This window comes from Canis lupus, chromosome 33 (assembly GCF_048164855.1).
Source record: "Canis lupus baileyi chromosome 33, mCanLup2.hap1, whole genome shotgun sequence".
NCBI lineage: Eukaryota > Metazoa > Chordata > Mammalia > Carnivora > Canidae > Canis > Canis lupus.
In genome coordinates this window covers 5,058,688-5,083,100 of record NC_132870.1, presented here as the reverse complement: position 1 = coordinate 5,083,100, position 24,413 = coordinate 5,058,688, and the positions used below count along the sequence as shown (strand labels likewise).

General features: G+C 34.6%; 1 protein-coding gene across 18 annotated transcripts in view; it reads right to left on the bottom strand.

The window, feature by feature from the left end:
* CFAP299 (cilia and flagella associated protein 299) overlaps positions 1–24,413 on the bottom strand; it is a 628,121-nt gene that overhangs the window by 164,374 nt on the left and 439,334 nt on the right. The window contains exon 6 of one of the 18 annotated variants that reach the window (XM_072810645.1): positions 22,871–23,539. The exons of the other annotated variants lie outside the window; for them this stretch is intronic. Within the exon in view, the coding sequence (XP_072666746.1) occupies positions 23,330–23,539 (210 nt within the window). The 3' untranslated portion in view covers positions 22,871–23,329. Of the gene's footprint in view, positions 1–22,870; positions 23,540–24,413 lie in introns of those variants that run through there. 18 annotated transcript variants of the gene reach the window in all.

Sequence of the window (24,413 nt, the reverse complement as noted above, 5' to 3'; positions counted from 1 at the left end):
AAAGGAGGAGAGAGAGGGGGTAGTTCATCACCTACTATTACCAATGAATATATATATATATATATATTCATATATATATATATATATTCATATATATATTCATATATATATATATATATATAGAGAGAGAGAGAGAGAGAGAGAGGAGAGGGAGAGGGAGAGGGAGAGGGAGAGGGAGAGGGAGAGGGAGAGAGAGTTTGGTTGGTTTAGTGGCACAAACTTTTTTATGGGTAATATATTTTCCAATCCCAAGTCAAGGGCTACTAGGTAATTTTTTAAAATAAAAATTGTATATATTTAAGGTGTACAAAGTGATTTGATATACATACATATAGTGAAATGATGACTATAGTCAAGCTAATTAAAATACCATCTCCTCACATATTTATCTTTTATTTTGTAATAAGAGCACCTAAAATGTATTTTCTTAGCATATCTCTAGTATTTAATACAGTATTATTAACTATAGTCCTTGTGCCTATGCATTAGGCTTCTAGAACTTATCTTCCATAGTTTCAACTTTATATCCTTTGACCAACACCTCCAATGTTACCCACTCTCTCTACCCCCCAGTCCCTGATAACCCTACTGTTCTATCTATTCTTTGCTTCTATACGGCTTCTACCTTTTTTTTTCTTAAGATTTCATATATAAGTGAGATCATACGCTATTCATCATTCTCTAACGCCTATAATTTAGTTATTTCTGATTTTCAAACTTAAGGATTCTGTATGGAGAACTCCAAAATCATTTCTAGGTAAATAGTACATTTCTATGGCCCTAGGTGACATTAATATGACAACTCACTATTTTTAGTTCCTTATCAAATTGTTATCAAGGCTGTCCAAATCTCTATTTTGATAGCTCTCTTTGATCTACTTTTTTTCAATTTCAGCAGATTATTGGACAACTAGATTTCTTTTCTTATCTTTTTGCTCTTGGGGAGCGAAGGGGATTTGATCAAACAATTCCTTATATTATCTTGAAAGAATGTAAGAGAATCTAATGATACTTAGAGAAGATGAACAAAGCATGTATGGCTGGTTAGGTATAGGAATATTATAAAGCTATATAATAACTTTATTATTCTATTGATAGCCAAGATATTATTTGAGCAACAGAACCAAATACAATATAATACACTCACGTACATATAAAATAATTTCACAACTGAAAAAGTATTCTGTGAAAGCAGTCATAAAAGGATGGTTTATTCAACAAAAGCTCTCAGAAAAAAAACTGGCAAACTATTTGGGCTCAAACAAAAGAACATTAAAAACAAAATAGCTTTCCTATAAAATTGAAATAGATTGTATGTAGATTAAAGATGATCAAAATATAAAAATAAACCTGTAAAACACTAGAGGAAAATAATGGAACAAGAAGAAACTTTTCATGGTAGTGTACACAGTGAGTGGGCACCAAAGTCATAAATGGGAAAATCATTCAATTATTAAAAAGATTTTCTTTAAAACTTTTTTTTTTTTAAGTGTGATAACAGGGGTGGAGGATCAGAGAGAGAAAAAGAATCTTAAGCAGACTCCACGTCCAGTAGAGAACCTGACACAGGTTTGATCTCATGACCCTGAAATCATGACCTGAGCCAAAATCAAGAGCTAGATGCTTAACTGACTGAGCCATCCAGGCACCCCTTAAAACCTTGATTTAAAACACAGATAAAATTAAGAAGCAGTGAAAAGTTTGGAAAAATATTTTGAACCTATCTACAAAAATACTCTTGAATAAGAAATCATTCTAATTAGGGATGCCTGGTGGCTCAGTGGTTGAACATCTGCCTTTGGCTCAGGGTGTGATCCCAGGGTCCTGGGATCGAGTACCACATCAGGTTCCCTGCAGGGAGCCTGCTTCTCCTCTGCTTATGTCTCTGCTGCCCCTCTCTCTGTGTCCTTCATAAATAAATAAATATTTTTTTTAAAAAATAAAGAAACCATTCTAATTATATGCTTTGTCTCAAATGCAAATTATTGATGGCCTCTGCTCTCATAATGCTTCTAGTGTAGGGAAATTAAACAAAATTCTATTTTATTAAACAAAAATTCACTGTATTTGCTTTTTTCATTTGTTTTTATTGAAGTTTGATTTGCCAACATATAACACCCAGTATTCATCCCATCAAGTGCCTTCCTCAGTGCCTGTCACCAGTTACCCCAACCTCCCTGCCCACCTCACCTTCTGCAACCGTTTGTTCCTTTCCCAGAATTAGGAGTCTTTCATGGTTTGTCTCCCTCTCTAATTCCCCCCCCCCCTCAGTTCCCCTCCTTTCCTTTATAATCCCTTTCACTATTTCTTATATAGTTAGAATCTGTGGTAAGATCTGTGAAGAAAAATTGCATGATGATTTAAGAAATAATACCAAGGGAATCTAATTTGTCTTTTGCGATCTAGAAGGCCATATTAAGGTAGATGCGTTTGGGGGCACCTGGATGGCTCAGGCAGTTAAGCATCTATCTTCAGTTCAGGTCGTGATCCTAGGGGCCTGGGATGGAGCCCCCTGTCTGGTTCCCTGTTCAACAAGGAGTTTGCTTCTCCCTCTGCCTCTCCCCCCTGCTCATGTTCTCTCTCTCTCTTTCTCTTTATCAAATATATAAATAAAATTTTAAAAAGGTAGCTGCAATTGTAATGTAGTTTTAGTATATTCATATTAATATAAAACCACTTAATTTTAATTTATATATATCCATATTTACAAAAGATATAGAATACAAACGTTTCTGTGTCAGTCATACTGTCATTTATGTTAGTCTTTATATTATTGTTATATTCTTTTTTTAAAGAAAATTTTATATATTTATTTGAGAGAGAGAGAGAGAGACTGTGAGCAGAGAGAGGGGCAGATGTAATCTTAAGCAGACTACACTGAGAGCCAGCTGGACCTAGGGCTGAATCCTATGACTTGAGATCATGACCTGAGTCAAAATCATGAGTTGGATGCTGAACTGCCTGAGCCACCCAGGCACCCCTATATTCTTTATATAGGGAACTCTTCTGTTTAATAAGAAAACTACATTTAACCTGATCAAAAAAATGGGCCAGCAGATATGAATATATAGCTCCTCAAAGAAATTCACAAATACCTAATAAACATGAAAAAATTCAATCTCACTTATTACAAAATATGCAAATTAAAACAAGATATATTTTCATGACTTAATAAAGCTACCTTTCAAGTTAGTATCTACTCTCAAAGATATCTGGTTGTGGAAATAGTGCAATGTTTCTGGCAGTGAAATAGAGCAATAAGAACCTTGAATTCATGTGTGTCCTTTGCTCCAGAAATTCTACCCCAAGAAAAGTATTGTAAGGAAATTATCTGAGTCTACTCTAACATGTATGCACAAGTAGCTGAATTTTTGCAACCAAAAGTTCCTAAGTAAGTATATAATGTACTCTTTTACTGATATATATTATGTAGCAGTTTTAAAGGATATAAAGATATATAAGATGGAAAACATTCATAATCCATTAAAGATTATGACACAGTTTTATTAAATGGTTTTATTTTTGAAGTAAATATATAGAAAATGTTTTAAAAAGTTACTTTTAATGAAAATACTTATATAAAGGAAGAAAACTGGAAAAAATAAGCTGAATACTATTGAACTACAATGGATTAGAAAGCTTAGATTGGATTCTCTTATATTTTCCATCTTTGGATCTTTTTGTTATATTTTAGAGATTGGTTTGATCTTCCAGCTCATTAATTCAATCTTCAAATATGTCTATTTTGTACTTTAGTTATTTTTATATATGAAGCTATATTATTTAGATAACTACATATATCAATCAAGGTTCAACTGTACTGTGGCTAGTTTAAGCAGAAATTTTCCATATATCTTATATGAAGGTAAAGGGGACAGACCTTTTTAACTCACATCCCTAACATGGACCAGTCATTGGATGGAGGCTGCTCCCAGGGACAGAGTCTAACCTGGTATAAAGTAACTTCTTTTGATTGAGAGCACTCTTTGGAAGGGACTCAGGTGCTAGTAGTTGGGGTAGTAATGCTTTGGACCTGAAAGGGAATGGGTTGGAGCACTATAGCATTTATTTTACTGATGATCTCCTGTTGAGAATTACATGGTATCTGTGGAGTTATCAAAGGACTAGAGTCTTACTCATTCTTGAATTTATCAGTTTCTCCCTTAATGATGATAACAAGGGGAATGGAGTTACATTAACACAATTTGTAAGAGTTATATACATATCAAAACCAATTCATTAATTTTCACTGAGATATATAGCTGACATGAGAACCAAAATACTGACTGGGGTGATAGTACATTCGTTACTAACTTGGAAAAAAATCTCTTTTGAAATCAAATTGATATTAAAAGGTTTCTTGGTTTGTATTGTGTGAAGAAAATTGATGGTATTAAAAGATATCTGCTTTCAAATAATGGAGATAGTTCCATTATACCATTTCCTATATTAGAAAAATTCATTTTCCTTTATTGCTCAAGATACACTGATAATTTCTTTTTATCAAAAGTTTTTCCAGACTTCATATAGATTATACATTTTATATTATCTTTCTTAAATGTTTGTTCTAGATTTGGAAGAATCTTATCCACAACCATTTATGAATCATTTGCAGGATGAGTTGCTCTTGGAGAAATTTTCCATATATCTTATATGATTATTCCAAAGGAAGTGTCTTTATAAAAAAACCCTTATACTCAAATTCTGACATATTCTAATTCATTGCCTTCCTAAGTGTTTTGTAGAAACTATTTATCAAATAGGAGTTTAAGATTATATATGCAATAATTTTCTGAGTTCAAAATATTTTTCATTGATAGAATTATCTTTGTAAAGTAGCAAAATCTTTCTTATTTTTAATTCTATGAGTATCATAAAAATATTTTATTGGAAAAATTATTTACTGTATTTCTTTATTCCTACCCTCAATCCCAGTTCAATTCCTGGGATTCCAGAGGGAAATATTGTTAAAAATGTGATGTATACCTTTCTAGTTCTTTACCTATGCATTCACATTTATATACATATACACATTTATATATATATATATATATATATATATATATAACACATTTATACACACACACACACACACACACACAATGATTAAACCTAAAACCTAAATGATCAAACATAATTGTCACCACAATTTACATATTGTTTTACTTGCTATATTTTATTTTTAAGATTGGAGAACTTTCCAGGGCTCCACAATATACTCATAATAAATTCATGAATATAGTATCTATTTTAATAGTTGAATTCAATCAATTCATATTTATTGTGATTAGCAATATCTTTGCTACTTTATTTTTCCTGCCATCTTATTAATTTTAAACTAATGCTTCATCACTCCCTGCTACTGCTTATTTAATTTGATGTCTTTCTCTTCCTTTTGTTTTAAGATTTATTTATTTTGGAGAGAGAGAGAGAGAGAGAGAGAGTTCAGGAGGAGGGGCAGAGGAAGAGAGAAATTTAAGCAGACTGCACTGAGCACAGAGCCCCACACAGGGCTCTATCTCACTACCCTGAGATTAGGACCTGAGCCAAAACCAAGAGGCCAGATGCTTAATCAACTGTGCCACTCAGGCACCCCAGTGTCTTCCTCTTTCTTAAGTTCCTTTCACATTGTTGATATACAAACTTCTTGCTACAATAATTGTAAGTAATTAGAATTGAAATGGTCTTTAGTTAGTGACTTTCTGAAACCTGACTCTGAACGTTGTTTTCAATATTTGGAATTTCTTCTTTTTATTTCTTTATTTATTCCCCTGCATTTTTTCAGTCCTATCCTTCTAGAACTCCTATTAGATAAATGAAAGGACATGTAAATTTATCTTTTGTCCTTGATTTCTCTTTTATATTTTCCATCTTTGGATCTTTTTGTTATATTTTAGAGATTGGTTTGATCTTCCAGCTCATTAATTCAATCTTCAAATATGTCTATTTTGTACTTCAGTTATTTTTATATATGAAGCTCTATTATTTAGATAATTACATATATCAAACAAGATCCAACTGTACTGTGGCTAGTTTAAGCAGAGAAAATATTTATTTATTTTTAAATATTTTATTTATTCATGAAAGACGCAGAGAGAGAGGCAGGGACATAGGCAGAGGGAGAAGCAGGCTCCCCGCAGGGAGCCTGATATGGGTCTTGATCCCAGGACCCTGGGATCAGCCCTGAGCTAAAGGGAGATGCTCAACCACTGAACCACCCAGGCATCCCAAGCAGAAAAAATTTAATAGGTGGAATTAGATGTGTACAAAGTTATCTGAGGGCGGGGATGAACAGTCTGTAATTGAGAAATCTAAAAACAACTCCCAGAATATGATAGAACTGGTCAGCGAAAGGAGCAGCTGCTTCTTCTAATATGGGGAATCTGCCACCACCATTGATGCATCCATGTCAAAATGCCTCAGCCACAACTCAGGGATAAGATGCCACTACGTCTCTGCTGGCTGCAAGACTATGCAACCTCATCCTGACATGTACCAGTAAACAGATGTCACATGCTGCTTCTGAATGCCCATGAAGCCAGAGAACAGACACCTGGACCAGCTCTACTGGAGCTGCCACAGAAAAGTCAAATACCTCCTACTTGTATTTGCCAGCAGACACAAAAGCGTCTCAAGTGTGGCCTCCACCTCAGCATGTTCACTTCTGCCTTCCAAACCTCACACGTCGCGTTCTACTTTTAATAAACTAGCTAGGTCCCACACAGAACCCAAGTGGTAAAGCAGTTTGAGAAATACAAACTTTCCAGTCTCTAGCATACAATAGAGTATACTACAAAGGACTTGGAAGAGAGCTGGGAGGAAAAAAATCTGCATCATTGGCTACATCACATTTTAATTTTACAGATTTTTATTTCTCATAGTAGCTTAACTTTATTTTATAGATGCAATATCTTCACATCTCTAGGTACATCAAATGTTAAATTTAAAGTTTTTCTCTGTTTTCACTATTAACTCTTTTTGGTTGCTAAATCTTCCATTTGTTGAATTTGGCACTTCTCTTTGGCTATTGGTTTTCATCAAATTTTGGCAAGTTTGGTTTATTTGCTTTTATTTGTACTTGATAACTCCAGTTTGCCTTTGGTGAACTTAGAGGCTGATTGCATTGGCCAACTTCTTGTGATGTGTGTGTATGTATGGGTGCAGAATATGTGTCCATTTGAGATGTGTGAGCAGCATGTCTTCTGGATTTCACATCTCTTAGGGATACTACATTGATATCTGGGTAAGAATTTTCTTTTTTTTAAAAAAAGATTTTATTTATTTATTCATGCGAGACGCACAGAGAGAGAGACAGAGACACAGACACAGGAAGCAGGCTTCTCGCAAGGAGCCTGATGTGGGACTTGATCCCGATCCTGGGATCAAGCCCAAAGCCAAAGGCAGACTCTCAACTGCTGAGCCACCAGGCGTCCCTGGGTAAGAATTTTCAATACAGACTTTAATCTAGAACAAAGTCTTGTTCCTTAGTATTTTTTCTCCCTTGACTGTCCTTATGGAGATAAGAGGTTACCTCAAGTTTTGCCCTGCTTATTTTTCTAGTGTCAACATTCAGTTGGGAGTTCCTGTAAACCAAACTATTTAATTTATTAAGAAAATAAACTAAGATTTTTTTTTTAGCTTCCACTTTAAATTAACAATTAAAAGCAAGTAAAAAAAAAAAAACCAAACTAATTTTGCTAAATATTCCAAGGAAGTATTTTAAATCACACACTGAGAGCTTTAACAAGTTGGAGACATTAAATTACTCTGAAATTACAAAGAATCTTAGGGAAAAAAATCATCCGAACACAAAACTCATTGGGGAGTTGATTTCTTACATATTTTTTCTATGGAATGTGTGTTTTGGCTCAAGTATTCATTTTTCATTGGAACTCTCTAAAGGCCTTCAAAATCCACCATAAATATGGGAAAATGTCTCTCTTATGGATTTACTAATGACATGATGACACTCATGTCCATCTGTGTTTGATACCAAGTGCCAAAATCAAGTGCACTTCCAGAGCATGAATTAGGCATGTGCTTTTAACAAGTTTGGGGGGCTGCTGCAGAACATGTGTGGATGTCTCAATACACATTTTAAAAGGAAAGAACATCATTAGCTTACTTGTTTAAGGGAAGTGATGAAGTGTAATAGGGTTCAACCCATTCAAACACACTTTTACAAAGCTTTGTGCAATGGAGTTCTACTTGGAGTTCTGGTAGAGTGCAATAACAGAAGTCAGAAGAAGGAAAAATAATTTTGCTAAATAAAAGTTTACAGTACTTTTGAGAGGTAGCTAACATATATGCAGGCACCACAGATTGGAATATGTAGAATAAAGTACCCTAACTTCTTAAAACATAATTTACTAGAAAAGAGAAAATAGGATCAAATGTCTATCTTTATTTAGCAATGCCAACAAATTCACACAAATTGGTCCAACTAATTTCACAATAAGTTAAAGACTTTGCAAATACTTCTTTTAATTTGCTGGGTTTTTCTCTTTCTTTTCTTTCTTTCTTTCTTTCTTTCTTTCTTTCTTTCTTTCTTTCTTTCTTTCTTTCTTTCTTTCTTTCTTTCTTTCTTTCTTTCTTTCTTTCTTTCTTTCTTTCTTTCTTTCTTTCTTTCTTTCTTTCTTTCTTTCTTTCTTTCTTTCTTTCTTTCTTTCTTTCTTTCTTTCTTTTCTTTCCCCTAAGATCAGGAACAAGGCAGGGATGTCTACTCTCACCACTGCTATTCAACATAGTACTGGAAGTCCTAGCTTCAGCAATCAGACAACAAAAAGACATTAAAGGCATTCAAATTGGCAAAGAAGAAGTCAAACTCTCCCTCTTCGCCAATGACATGATACTCTACATAAAAAACCCAAAAGTCTCCACCCCAAGATTGCTAGAACTCATACAGCAATTTGGCAGCGTGGCAGGATACAAAATCAATGCCCAAAAGCCAGTGGCATTTCTATAGACTAACAATGAGACTGAAGAAAGAGAAATTAAGGAGTCAATCCCATTTACAATTGCACCCAAAAGCATAAGGTACCTAGGAATAAACCTAACCAAGGAGGTAAAGGATCCATCCCCTAAAAACTATAGAATACTTCTGAAAGAAATTGAGGAAGACACAAAGATGGAAAAATATTCCATGCTCATGGATTGGCAGAATTAATATTGTGAAAATGTCAATGTTACCCAGGGCAATTTACACGTTTAATGCAATCCCTATAAAATACCATGGACTTTCTTCAGAGAGTTAGAACAAATTATTTTAAGATTTGTGTGGAATCAGAAAAGACTCCGAATAGCCAGGGGAATCTATCTTTCTTTCTTTCTTTCTTTCTTTCTTTCTTTCTTTCTTTCTGCCTTTTTTTCCCTTCTGGATAAGAATTATACCAAATTTTTGCCTGCATTGGGTTTGGCCTCAAATTTATACCTAAAGTCCTGGCAATGATTTGATAGCGTTATTTTTATTTATTCATTTGTCTTATAACACCTATTATGATTAATGAACTCCAATTTCTAAAAATCTGAATTCTGTTTAAATTAAAGTCTTGAGTCATATAAATTCTGTCTCATCTGGTACAGATATAGCTGATGAGAGCCATAGGTTTTATTCACCACACCAGCCTAGAAGGCTTATTATTTGGACAAGATAACTACCTCTAATAAATACATTAGGAGAAACAGAAGATGTCCTTTCTGTCAATACATATAGAGAACTACTTTGTCCCATTGCTTACTACCCTATACTACATACAAGTTCTCCCTGTGAATTTGACCATATTAATTGCCTATATCATACTAGAAGGTCCAGATTAGATTATAAATCTCTGGAGGTTTTTCAAGCCCTCTGTGGTGCCTTGAAAATAGTAGGTGGTTCAAGGAATACTTGGGAAGTCAATAAATGGAGTTAAGTGCAAATTACTTTTCATGATAGATTTTAGGGCTTCCACCACTTTTTCAGAGACTCTTTTTTCAGTTTAAGTGACATCTCATCTGGGAATCTTTCCTTGCTCAATTTCAAGATAAGGAAGGGGACCCTATTCTGCAATATGTAACCCCTCTGCATACAAGCCTCTTTCAAAACACTTGTCACCTGTATTTTAATAGTATCAGCACAACCACCCACCTCCAGTCTCATGGGAAGTAGGGACTATGTGTCTAGAGAAGCTTTTCACACATTAACAGGTGATCAATAAGTGTTGAGGAAAAAAAAAATAATGCAATGGAAAAAGTTTCTTCAGCAGTGGCCCACTGGTCAAGTTATCTTACTGGGTACTGAAGACAGACACATACTATTCGCCATTTTCACAAGCTTTATTTTTGGAATCTGGCAATATATGAATACATCACTCTTGGTCTCATTAAAAAGGGACTTCATGTCCCACTGATGGAACTTTGTGGTTGTTATTGCAATCCCCTTTCCTATAATCTTCTTGTTTTCAGCTACTTTGTATTGAATTTTTATGTATTTACCACCTCCCATAATGCTTTTATTCCAGATCTGTTAAATTCCATGATCCTTTCCAAATTTCCATCTTTGTATTTTGTTATGCTTTAACATCTGCTCTCCTTGCATCCATTTCTGACTTTAGGCCTTCAGTTACAGCAAGATTAACCTCTTAATTCTGAAGTGCCAGATACCTTATCTTCAATTTTTGAAGTCCTTTACAACTGGCTCTCCAGAGATGCAGCTTCTCAACCTGCTGCCCTTTGAACACAAAGTGGATACAGCGAACCCAGTTTTGGCAGGTCACTTCCCTTAGTGACCACAAATTTATGGGTTCTGCCAGCTAAGGTAAAGGGGATAGTCTGTAGCTGCAAAACTAACCAAGCTTTAAAACCAACCTGGCTTTAGCCAGGTCCTTGAAGCACTGATTATTAGTGACTCAGTGAAACCGTCATCAATACACCCATCATATCAAATAGATGGCAAATTTGGGGTACCATTTTCAAGCATGCATTTTAAGCTAACAAATATAATACTTACATGAGAAACAAATTATTATCATAGCTGATAACAATTTACACAATTAAATCACGTTTTAAAGAGCTATACTATGATAGCCATAAATACAACTAATATTTGCATTTGGGGAATATATTGTATTTTTGCAATTGATGTTGGATACGTATGCTTCTGGCTATCAACGTGACATGACATCACTGAAAACATATGTAAATATACATTTTGTAGATGTATACTAACAATATTTAGTGAAACATGACTGCAACTTAAGTGAATTGTTTTTATGGCATATTTTTCAATAGATTTAGTGAACCCTATTTTTCATAAAGTTCCAAGGCAATATGGATAGATCAATTAACGTGTATCATCATAATCTATGGTGTTGAAATTACCATCAGAGCATAAAAATGTGTGGGGCTCAGTTTTCACCCTTATAAAGTTTATAGTCTTGTTGTGGAACCAAAGGCAGACATATGTATAAAAGCAATGAAGAAAGATAAGCACCAAACGAAGGGGGAAGATGGTTCATTTAATGAATGTTCAGCACAAGGTGTGTTCAGATCAGGCTGGAGTGATTTAAGCAGTGAAGGTTTAACCAGAGGTGAAAATGGAACTGAGACTTGAAAGATGGATAGAATGATATCCATATCACTCATACGGATATCATATATTAGTTTCCAAAGGCTGTCATAACAAATTATCACAAATTGGTGGCGCATAATAATTGGAACCTTTCCCCCTCATGGTTATGAAGGCCAGAAGTCTGAAACCCAGGTGTGGGCAGAGTTGGCTCTTTCTGGAGGTTTGGAGTGAGAAATTGTCCCATGCTGCTCTTCTTGCTGCTGGTGTTGTGTGAACCTTGCTTGGTGTCCCGTGGTTTGGATAGGCACCCTTGAGTCTTTCTTCTGTCTTCACAGGTCTTCTCTGTGCCTTTCTGTGTCCTCTCTTCTTAGAAGGATATCAGTCGACGGACTGAGGGCCCACTGTAAATCCCACATGATTTCATCTCAAGATTCTTGATTAGCGACATCTTCAAGACCACTATTTCCAAATAACATCACATTCTGGGGTTCAGGATGAATGTAAATTTGGGAGAGGGACACTGCTTAATTTACCATGGATGGACAGAAGAGTACGCACAGAGACAGAGAACTCTGATGAGATTCCTCCAAGAGCTGGGTAAGTAACAAGTTACTAGGAAGTAAGAACAGTCTAAACAGGATGAAATTCAAAAAATAATCAAACATCCTCCCAGATAACACACTTCTGGAGGAAAGATTAAGCCAGAGGACACACAGTCTGTGTCCTCCAATGAACAACAGCAATAAAAGAGTTATCAATGTCTGAGTGCTTCCTACGTGCCGGGCATTAAGAGTTTTACATGTATTATTAATACATTAAATCTTTGCAAAAACCTTAAAATGTGGGTGCAATTCTTAGAGCCACTTTATAGATGAAGATACTGAGCCTCAAAGTTGTTAAGTCACTGGTTGCCAGTCAGGCAGCTGGAAAGTGATGTGACTGGACCTCAAACTTAGACAACGTGAATTCAGGGGCCCATGGACAGTCCAAACAGGATACTGATATACGAAGGGACATGGCCAGAAGAAGGGTTTGGGGACCATTTCTGAGGTTTATGAAAGCCAAGTAAGTGAATGTACAAGGAATGGGAGTCACTGAACTTTTTGAAAGGATGTATAACATGATAGAAACAGGGACACTAGAAGATTGTGCTAATGGTTAGTGTCCAGGAGAGACTAAAGAATGGGATCTTGATGCAGTCTGATAGGAGACACCTGTACTAAGAAGCTTTTGCAATAAATAGTCCAGAGGTGATAAAAGCCTGAACTAGGGCAGTGGCAATTATGTATGACTCATTTCAAACATATTCTGGAGGGAATAACCCTGGTTGTTTATAGATACCTCTTTCCCCCTGTCTTTATTTCATAGAATTTAAAAATCTCTCTGTGCAGCTAAGATAAAATATGAAACATTCTCCTAGAACACTTGGATGGTTTATTCTCTGGGCAATTTTACTTCCTTAAAGGTTTCACTTTTTGTCACCTTGATCGAAACAATGCAATCCCCCTGTTCCCACCCAAAGGGTTTAGCTATAATACACTATCAACAAAATCATGAGTGATCCCTTCCCATGAAATTACAGGGTGTGTCACAGTACAGATGTCTCTATGCAAAGCCAGAGTAGCCTGCAATTGGCCTGAAGAATGCTGTAGCGAATGTGGTTACAGGCAAAAGGTTTACTCTAAATTTGACAGCTTGAGCTGTAGCTATAAATAGTTTGTTGGGGTTTTTTGTTTTGTTTGGTTTGGTTTTTTGTCCCCCCCCCCCCTTTTTTTTGTCTTTGTCAATGACATTTTTGCTTCATCTGAGCATTCTCTGCAAAATAGTGTTACCACTATGGATGCCGTATGTAAAAGCTGTTTTTGCTTTGGATTGGTTTCTCCCTACTCAAAATGGTCTGAATAATCCATTATAAAAAAGGTCTCTGCATTTTCCCTGCATCTGGAAGGTATGGATATGAATTTATAATGCTTATGTGAAGCATAAGTCAGTGGCTAATCCATCTGATTATAAATCATGCGATATATACCATGACCACATTAAAACTTTACCACAAATAAAAAGGGAGAACGGGCTCTAACCTATAACTGTGGCTCTTAGAATCAAGACTCTCACAAGCATTTAGCCCTAAATGTGTCATATGTAAGAGATGCTTGAAAAATCATCTAGTTAATGCTTAACATGTGTAGCACATGGAGTGGCAGGTTAGCAACTTTTGAAATGCTTATTTTATGGAAAAACAGAAAAGATCACTATATACTCAATGCAAAAACATTATGGCTGACCATCTAACATATACAGAAATCAAAGATGTTTACTTCATATAACTCAATAAATTCCCTGCACATCAGAATTAAGAATGTATTTTAGAGTAGTATGGAACATATATTTGAATTCAAAATTAAGTTCAACATTTTTTCCATGAAATTATGGTGCTATTATGTAGGAAAATAATGTAAGATACAGACCGACAACACATAACTATGTCTGGTACTTCAGGTTAAGCAAATGCTTCCACTCTTTCACATGCAAATGCTTTTACAAAGGTCACCCAGGGTAGCAGCAGATTATGATCTATGAATGCCAAATTCCTTCTTTGAATGTAATTTTGATTAGTAACCAAAAGAACTCCGAACGAATATGGTTTTGTCATAATGGTAAACATATGCATCTTAGAAAACTTTAACAGCCAAAATAGTTAGTTTAGCTCAAGATTTCAGTATTTCAGTATCAAGATGGAAAAACTGGAATATAATTTTATGAACTTTTAAGTATTTCCATATAAAATCTTTTATGTATAACATTTTTTAAAGTTCCGTATTTTAAAATACACTGCTAATTTTTCTTTGCTTCTCACTAACACTGTTTAAGTTGCTCATGGTCCATGGTTAAATTCTCTTCTTGGTTTCTCCTGTTTGTGACTCTGCATGCAAACTTTAGAACTAACAATTCAACCAGTGAGGTCCCCTCATCCCCCCTCAATGTCCCTGACTTTTAATTTGACTTACAGTGAAATGGATTATGTTTTTATTTTAACTGCCAGATACATCATTACTGTATTGAGGCTCCCTAGCATATAAGCTTTGAAATCTCTGTAAAATATCATCCATCAGGGGAATATAGTAAATTACTATCAGGATGATTTTTTTTTTTAATGAATGCTTTTGTCATGTTTACTCAATGTGAAAGCCTTTCTTTAAAGCAGTTGGAGCAAAAGAGCAACATCTTTTCAGTCCATTGCCATGACTTAATGTTAATACCCAGGACTTTTATTAAAGATCAGATTTTAAGAGTTCCTATTTTCCTCCTAAAGCATCTTTATTAAACACTGACTCATTTTATGTATTCAATTCTAGTGTCTGAATTTTTAAAGTATTAAATAAATGTCCCTAAATAATTTCTGATTTTTCTCTGGTGTTTATTTGTGATAAATTAGTATACCCTGAAATATGTGTAGTATGGCATAGCGTGATATATATTAATTACTTCACAGCTGGCAGATGTATGAACACCGAAAAATAATAATGCTTTCCAATGTGGTGATTCTTGAAATGGTTGTACCTCATTGTAAAGATAGTTCTTTAAAATATTTGACTTTATTTGTGGGCAAAAGGTAATGCCAGAATGCATAGATTTGATTTTCACTCTTGTTACAAATAAGTTTATAATGTTTTTATTTTATTTTTTTTTTTAAATTTTTTTTTAATTTTTATTTATTTATGATAGTCACAGAGAGAGAGAGAGAGAGGCAGAGACACAGGCAGAGGGAGAAGCAGGCTCCATGCACCGGGAGCCTGACGTGGGATTCGATCCCGGGTCTCCAGGATCGCGCCCTGGGCCAAAGGCAGGCGCTAAACCACTGCGCCACCCAGGGATCCCAAGTTTATAATGTTTTTAAAAAATCCCTTCTTTAAAGCACAGAACCTTCTTCCAGAGGGATAATTTGCTTCTAAGAAAAGGGTACTTGTTTGCAACTTTGTATCTATAAACTGCCATCTTTCAGTAGACAATCTCAACACCTTATAGATGAGTCCAAAAGTAATTCTTATTTTCAAAGCATATTTAATATAATTGAGCCTATACTTTTACAACTATTAACAATAAAGCTAACATCTTCAAATGATTAAAAATTAGCAAGATATACCCTAGAGATGTCCTGACATTTTCTACCATCTAATAGGTTTTGTTTATTTCCTTAATATCTGACCATCTAAGAGGAAGTAAATGTTGTATGTGAATAGATACCCTGCCTCCCTCATTATCTTTGGAAAGTCTTCCACTTCTACTAGCAATGTCCCATACCTCCTTGTTGATTCAGCAAATTCCTGTTCATCCTTCAAAATCCACCTTAAATGTACCAGGCTTGTGTAATTACTACTGACCCTTTACAATCACTGGACTTAATTACATCTTCACAGAAGGTCCAATGGCACTGGAAAATGAACTCGATAGGGCAGGGATTTTTCTGACTTTGCTTTTAATGTATCTCCAGTGATGTATCTCTAGAACACTGATTGGTTCATGGTAGGAGTTCAATAAAATTTGTTGAGTGAATTTATCTTTGCAACACCTTATTGAGGTATTTTCCCATTATATCTTGGTTCTGTATCTGACTGATATGGAAAGTTCTTTAAGGACACTTTTACAAATTTGACACTAGCATAAGGCTTGCCACATAGCAAGAGCTCAATATCTAATATCTAATGGATTGACATTTAGTAACATGACTTTAGAAAGTAAGCAAAGGGTCTTTTTCCAAAAATATAAACAGAGGCAGAAGATAAGGAATTCTAGATTAATCTCCTTAATAGGATCTGATGTTAAATGATAACATGTACAGTATGCTCATTGAATGGTATATAGAATGTATTCAATAAATTACCCATTTCAATCATTAAATCAATCAGCATGAATATTTAAGTACATTCTTTCTAAAAGTGCATAAAGAAAAGTGAGTCAACAACCTTCCTTAAATGCTACGTAGTATATTATTGTTCTGATGTTTAAGATGTCCTTCTTATATCTAATTTATTATTGTTTTACATGTTATTAACTGTGATAATTTCTCTGGGTATGTTACAGGATCCTTGTGCACAGAGATTATTATATTTGTTTGTATTCTCAGAACTTTTAGCATATCCCTGTGCTCTGAATAGGTATTCAAAAACGAGTTGCCACTTTATTTGCTAAATACATTTTTGCTTTAATTTAAAATAATATATTTTATGAATTAAAGAGATGTAGAATCTACTTTCATAAAGCATTATAATTTAAAGTAAAGATCCTATTTATGTCACCTTATATGAAAACTTATGGTTCTTTTCTCTTTTAAAATTGTGGTGACATAAATGGTACTCTGATAAGATCATTTTACAAAGAGTATAGCGAAAATTTGTAAATGTGATGTTTCTATCTCTCAGTATTATCCCAACAACCCATTCTCAAAAATTTCTTTCAGATATATAACCTAAATGTTACATCATGAAGTTTATGTTTGTATTCTTAAAATGAAATTTTCAAACTGATAATGGGCAGTTTAGCTTCTATATGCCTTAGATTCCTTATCTGTAGAATGGAAATAATGGTAATGGGATCAGTGGAAAGATTAAGTGACAATATAGTAGACTATCAAAAACAGTAGTGATCATTTTTTTAATCATATCGTGTGTAAATTTGAGAATTTTTAATTTGTCAAAGTTATTTGGAATTTAATAGTACTTTAAGACATCATTGTTCCTTGAAATTATTGAGAGAGAAGTTATTTGAATATAAATATATAAGAACCATGGATAATAAAAACATATCAGTAGAAATAATATCTAGAATAGAAAAGAGTGGGAGAGGCAATGGTTAAATGGTTAAACAGTTAAATTGATGTATTGTCTGCATGAAAATTTCACAGAAGTCATGTAACTACTATTGACCCTTGAACAGCACAGAAGTTATGGGTACTGAGCCCCTGCATAGTTGAAAATCCATAGATGACTCTTGATTCTCCCAAAATTTAACTATTAATTGCCTACAGTTGACCAGAAGCCTTGCTGATAAAATAGTCTATTAATATATTTTTTATGCTCTCTGTATTACATACTGAATTCTTAAAGTAAGCTAGAGAAAAGAAAATGTTATAAGAAAATCATAAGAGAAAATACATTTACAGTACTGTATTTATAAAAAAAAAATCCATACAAGTGGACCTACACAGTTCAAACAAATGTTCAAGGATCAGCTGTATATGGGTAAGACTAAAGTAAATGTTCTTAAGTTCAATCACATTTGCTAAAATACTTACAAAATGTATGCCTCCATTGCACTCACAAAATGGCTTACAAAACTGTTTTAAAGATACTTTTCTGGGGGATCCCTGGGTGGCTCAGTGGTTTGGTGCCTGCCTTTGGCCCAGGGCGCGGTCCTGGAGACCCGGGATCGAATCCCACGTCGGGCTCCCGGTGCATGGAGCCTGCTTCTCCCTCTGCCTGTATCTCTCATGAATGAATAAATAAAATCTTTTAAAAAAATAAAGATACTTTTCCTAATGTTTTTAATAATTCCACTATTAGATGTAAAGGTAAAAAGCAGGTCAACAAATTCTTATTTATGTAGGTATATTGTGAGTGCTCTAGTTAATTCAATATTTTAGTTATTAGTATTATGACCTCATAATTTATAGATAAATGATCAATTTTTAAGTGATTAAAATTATAGCTAACACTCATATCTTTTAATAGTATGCCAAGCACTGCTCCAAGTGCTTGATATTTATTAACAACCCTGTAAGAAAGGTAAGCTATTATTTCAATTTTACAGAAAAGAAAACTAAAGCACAGAGAGGTTAAGTCGCCCAAGTTCTCACTACTAGTAAGACAGGTTTCAAACCCAAGAAGACTGACACCAGAATCATTGCTCTTAACCCCTACACTATGTTGCACAGAGTCACACAAAAAATACTGGGGTTAATGAGACAACCAACCATAAATCTACCCAGATCAGAAGATGCATCATCCTCAGGACCTGCATGATCACTACTTTAGTTCAAAATCTCATTGTTGCATGGACTGCTGCAACAATCTTTCAGTCAGTGTTTTTGCCTCCAATCTGTAATTTATCTTCCAAACTGCCAGCACAATGGCATAAACTGATTATATTATTCCCAGGCCTAAAACATTTACTATTGCCGGTAGCCAGATCGTTCAGGATAGTAGCCAATAGACCAGTGTGTCTATAAAGCACCTGATATGAGGTTAGTCCTAATTAAGTTGTGCCATGTATATAAAATACACATGGGAATTTGACAATTTAGTATAAAAAATGTAACATATCTCATTAATAATGTTTGTTTTATAATATGTTTAAATAGTATATAACTATATATAATGAAATAAATATATTGAGTTAAATAGAACAAATTTGTGTATGGTGTAAGAAAGTGGTTAGTTTTATTCTTCTGCATGCAGCTGTCCAATTTTCCCAACAACATTTGTTGAAGAGATTTTTTTTTTTCCATTGGATGTTCTTTCCTGCTTTGTTGAAGATGAGTTGACCATAGAGTTGAGGGCCCACTTCTGGGTTCTCTACTCTGTTCCATTATCTATGTGTCTGTTTTTGTGCCAGTACCATAGTAGATTACAGCTTTGTAACAGAGCTTGAAGTCCAGAATTGTGATGCCACCAGTTTTGGTTTTATTTTTCAACATCCTTTGGCTATTCAGGGTCTTTTCTGCTTCCATACTAATTTCAGAATTATTTGTCCCAGCCCTGTGAAAAATGTTGATGCTATTTTGATAAGGATTTCATTGAATGTGTAGATTGATTTAGGTAGCATAGACAATGTAACAATATTTGTTCTTCCAATCCATGAGCATGGAATGTTTTTCCATTTCTTTGTGTCTTCCTCAATTTCTTTCATAAGTATTCTATAGTTTTCAGAGTATAGATCCTTTACCTCTTTGGTTAGGTTTATTCCTAGGTATCTTATGATTTTTGGTGTAATTGTAAATGGAACTGATTCCTTCATTTCTCTTTCTTCTGCCCATTGTTAGTGTATAGAAATGCAACTGACTTCTGTGCTTTGGTTTTGCATCTTGCCACTTCCCTGAATTCCTGTATCAGTTCTAGCAATTTTTGGTGGAGTCTTTTGGGTTTTCTACGTACAATATCACATCATCTAGGAAGAGTGAAAGTGTGACTTCTCCTTTGCTAATTTGGGTGCCTTTTATTTCTTTTTGTTGTCTGACTGCTGTGGCTAGGGCTTCCAGTGCTATATCAAACAACAGTTGTGAAGGTACACAAAAATAAACTTAAAATGGATGAAAGACCTAAGTATGAGACAGGAATCCATCAAAATCCTAGAGGAGAACACAGGCAGCAATGTTTTGACATGGGCGCAGCAACTTTTGCTAGACATGTCTCCAAAGGCAAGGGAAACAAAAGCAAAAAATGAACTACTAGGATTTCATCAAGATAAAAGCTGCTGCATAGCAAGGGAAATAGTCAACAAAACTAAAAGGCAATCTACAGAATGGGAGAAGATATTTGCAAATATATTAACAGATAAAGGGCTGGTATCCAAAATCTACAAAGAACTTACCAAACTCAACCCCCCAAAACAAAAACCCAGTCAAGAAATGGTCAGAAGACATGAAGAGACATTTCTCCAAAGAAGACATATAAATGGCCAACAGACATATGAAAAAATGCTCCACACTACTTGGCATCAGGGAAATACAAACCAAAACCACAGTGAGATACCACCTCACACAGGCCAAAATGGTTAAAATTAATGACTCAGGAAACAACAGATGTTGGTGAAGATGTGGATAAAGGGGAACCCTCTTATAGTGCTGGTGGGAATGCAAACTGATGTAGCCACTCTGGAAAACAGTACAGAGGTGACTCAAAAAATTAAAAACAAAGCTACCCTGTGACCCAGCAATTGCACGACTAGATATTTTTACAAAGGACACAAACATAGTAATTTGAAGGGGCAGATGCACCCCAATATTTATAGCAATAATGTTCACAATAGCCAAAATATGGAAATAACTCAGATCTCTGTCGAGATATGATTGGATAAAGATGTGTGTGTGTGTGTGTGTGTGTGTTATTTTCAAAAAGAATGAAATATTGCCATTTGCAGCAATGTGGATGGAATTAGAGGGTATTATGCTAGGTGAAATAAGTCAGTCAGAGAAAGACAAATATCATTTGATTTCACTCATATAGGGAATTTGGGGAACAAAACTGATGAACACAGGGGAAAGGAAGGAAAAATAAAATAAGATGAACATAGGGAGGCAAATCATAAGAGACACTGAACTCTAGGAAACAAACTGAGGGTTGCTGGAGCGGAGGTGGGTGGTGGAAAGAGATAGTTGGTGATGGGCATTAAGAAAGGTGCTTGATGTAATGAGCACTGGGTGTTATATGCAAATGATGAATCACTAAATTTTTACCCCTGAAACTAATAATACAGTATATGTTAACTAAATTGACTTTAAATAAAGACTAAAAGACAAAATAGAACACATTTTTAATTATATTTATTTATTTTAGAGAGAGAACAAGAACACATGAGTGGGAGTGGAGAGCAAGAGGGAGAGAGACCCTCAAGCAGACTCCTTACTGAGTGTGGAGCCCACCTCAGGGCTCGATCTCACGATCCTGAGATCATGACCTGAGCTGAAACCAAGAGTCAGACACCCAACTGACTATGCCACACAGATGGCCCAAATAGAACATATTTTATATATTATTAAAAAATATAATGTATTATATCCTGTCTACTGTTATTAAAATTAATTTTACAACTTTTTTAACATGGCTACTAGAAAATTTAAAAATATATGTATAAATTATATTATTTTTCTATTGGACAGAATTGATCCATTGGATAAAATATAAGCTTCCCTTTCTCTAGTTTCTACCATTTTAACCCCTTTTCTGGTCAATGAATCAGCCTACAGTCTGGTCTGTGATCCAATTTGGTACATAAAGTATATATAACCAGACCATGATTCTATTACATACATTCAGACTTTTAAACACCCTAATCTCTTTGACATAAGTCCTTTTGTTTTTTTAGTATTTTATTTATTTATTTGAGAGAGGGAAATAGAGACCACAAGCTGGAGAGGGGCAGAGGAAGAAACAGACTCCCCCTGAGCAGGAAGCTAGAATTGGGCTCCATCTCAGGACCCTGGAATCATGACCAGAGCTGAAGACAAACACTTAACCTACTGAGCCACCCAGGGGCCCTGACAGAAGTCCTTTTAATCTCTGATTTCCTTGGTGAAATCCTAGGAATATCTTAAAATTTATTTCAATGGTTTTCTCTATGAGATCTACTCTGACCTGTCTAGGCAGCATCAGACACTTCACTGATGATGTTCCCACCTCTCTATGCTGATTAATGATGTTCCTTCTGTACTCTCTTGTAATCATTGGTAAACACTTACCTCCTACAACAGACTTGGATTCTCCCACGAACTGTAAATGCACTTAGTGCTTACCAAATAAAAGAACATAAATGGAATTTGGAATCAAACAGATTTGCTTTGATTTATGTCCCCACCACTGATTAAATATGTGACTTTGGAAATTTTATTTAAACTCTATTACGCAGATGATATGAGGTTTTGTTGAATCTGTGTTTATTCTACTGCATACCAGTTGATACTCCTTTACAAAATATATCCTTTATATTAGTTTCCTTGCCATTTAACTGGTTGTCAGTAAGATGTTTCCAGACTTCATAAATAAAGACATTTCCAGGTTTTGGCTTAAGATTAATGAGAGATTTCAGTAAGAGTTACATTAAAGAGTTACTGAAATTATACAAATAATGCAGGTGACATAATTTAGAATGGCAACTTCTTACATATTTTTTAATTATGGAATTTTTAAAAACTTATTAAATTCATTACAGTCAAATGGACATGAAATTCTTATACTAACCAAAGGCCAAGTGAAAGGCAGCATAACCTTTTCAAATTATACTTAGGGAGATGGAAATAAATGAAAAAGAGGCATGGCAGGGCTCATTTCAAATACTGATCATTTTCCCAGAATTCCTTCTAAACACTGGAGGTTTCAAATATCAAAGACTATTTTTGATGGCAGAAAGAGTAAAATGTATCTGGGAGCTTCTAATTTGGGGGAAGGAAAGTCTCAAGTGCTCATAGATGACCACTAATGAACTGACATCCAGCAGCTAATAATGAAACCATGTTGAAGGCATGTATTAGAGAACCCATAATTCTATTATTCTTTTAAAATGTAATATGATAGAATGAAAATAAGCAGTGAAAAATAAGCAATATCATAATCATGTATACCACAACTCAAAGCACTCACCCAATTCTAAAAACATATAGCCAGGCCTCAAAACGGATAAAGCCTATGTGTTGTAAAACCTCTGTTCCATTCCATTCAAAATGTATTTAACATTATTTACTGCCTCTTCCATTCCTATAATTTCTGCATCTAGTCCTTCTGTTTTAAAATAAGCCATGTGTTTGACAAAAGAATGTTTTCAAATTCTTTAATTCAAATGGTGAATAAAACAAACATATTTTGATAAGTTTTAGGCTAATTCATTTTGAAGGCTTAAATCATGTTTTTAAAAATACAGTGTTTTGCTCTTTATGCTAATTTGTAACTTCCTGCTTCAACAAAAATGACTTTAGAGAGACAACACAACATGTTTCTCTGACATCAAAAAGTGCTTGCAAAACATTGTGCTGAATTAGTTGAAAATGAATCAGAAAACATAAGGGTTGCATTTCTACTGAACTTCACAGGAAGTTGAATGTGAGAAACCAGAGTGCTTTGGGCAGACTGGTTTTGCGATTTTACTTAACCCATTCTTGTGACAGTTAGAGGCACCTCTTTCTGCATGAAGGTTTGTCCATTTCAACTTGATCAACAATTTGTTTTGCTCTCCTTTGTCCCTCTTCCCAGGTGATGCTCTAACTAGACAGAAGTTGAGAAGGATCTGCAAACAATTTACAGATGATAAGTGGAACATGACTGACATCTCTTTATGATTTCTTGGGTTAACTATGATTCAGAAGAAGCAAGAGATTCTGGTTTAGTAACTAATAAAATTGATTTGGGATGAATATTTTAAAATTTAGCCTTTATTCTCTCTTAAGTACATGAATTTAATAAACAGCCCATCAATATTTTGTCAACCACTTATTTAGTTTTGGACTCTCAATGCATTTTTCTCTTTATTTGAATTTTACTTCACGGAAGGTTTCAAAAGAATTTTTAGAATAAGTGATAAAGATACATATTTTATTGATAAAAATCAATCCACTACTAGCATTTGTTATTCACAGATTCCATTTCATAATGCCCTTCTTGGGAAGGGGAATAGTAATCATTGAAGGTAGAAAACAGCATCAAATACTGCCACTATGACTTTACCCAGAATTTTTTCAGCTCTTACGCATCTCTACCTTCTCTAAAGTTGCTCAATTCTTTCACTGTCTCTTGGAGGTGTTTTGTTATTTACCTGAGTAGTCTATCACTCATGAGTTAGAAATGAAATCCAAAAGTATACTAAATCTCACTGCAACTCAGTCAGATAACTCAAATTACTTCTGAGACCAAATTAACCCAGATATAATTTTGGTTTAAAGTTCTATCTGATGCCTACAAAGGCTTTACTGTCAATAGTGTGGAACAGAGATCATAGTCTTTTTTTTTTCTTTAATGTTATTAAAGGTCCAACTCAGTGCAATGAAGGAGCTAGACTATTAATTAAATTTGACTTTAATTAAATGTTAATTGTAATATTCACATATAGTTAGTGACTATGATCTCATCTGATAAAAATTTCAAGCCCCATACACAAAGTTATA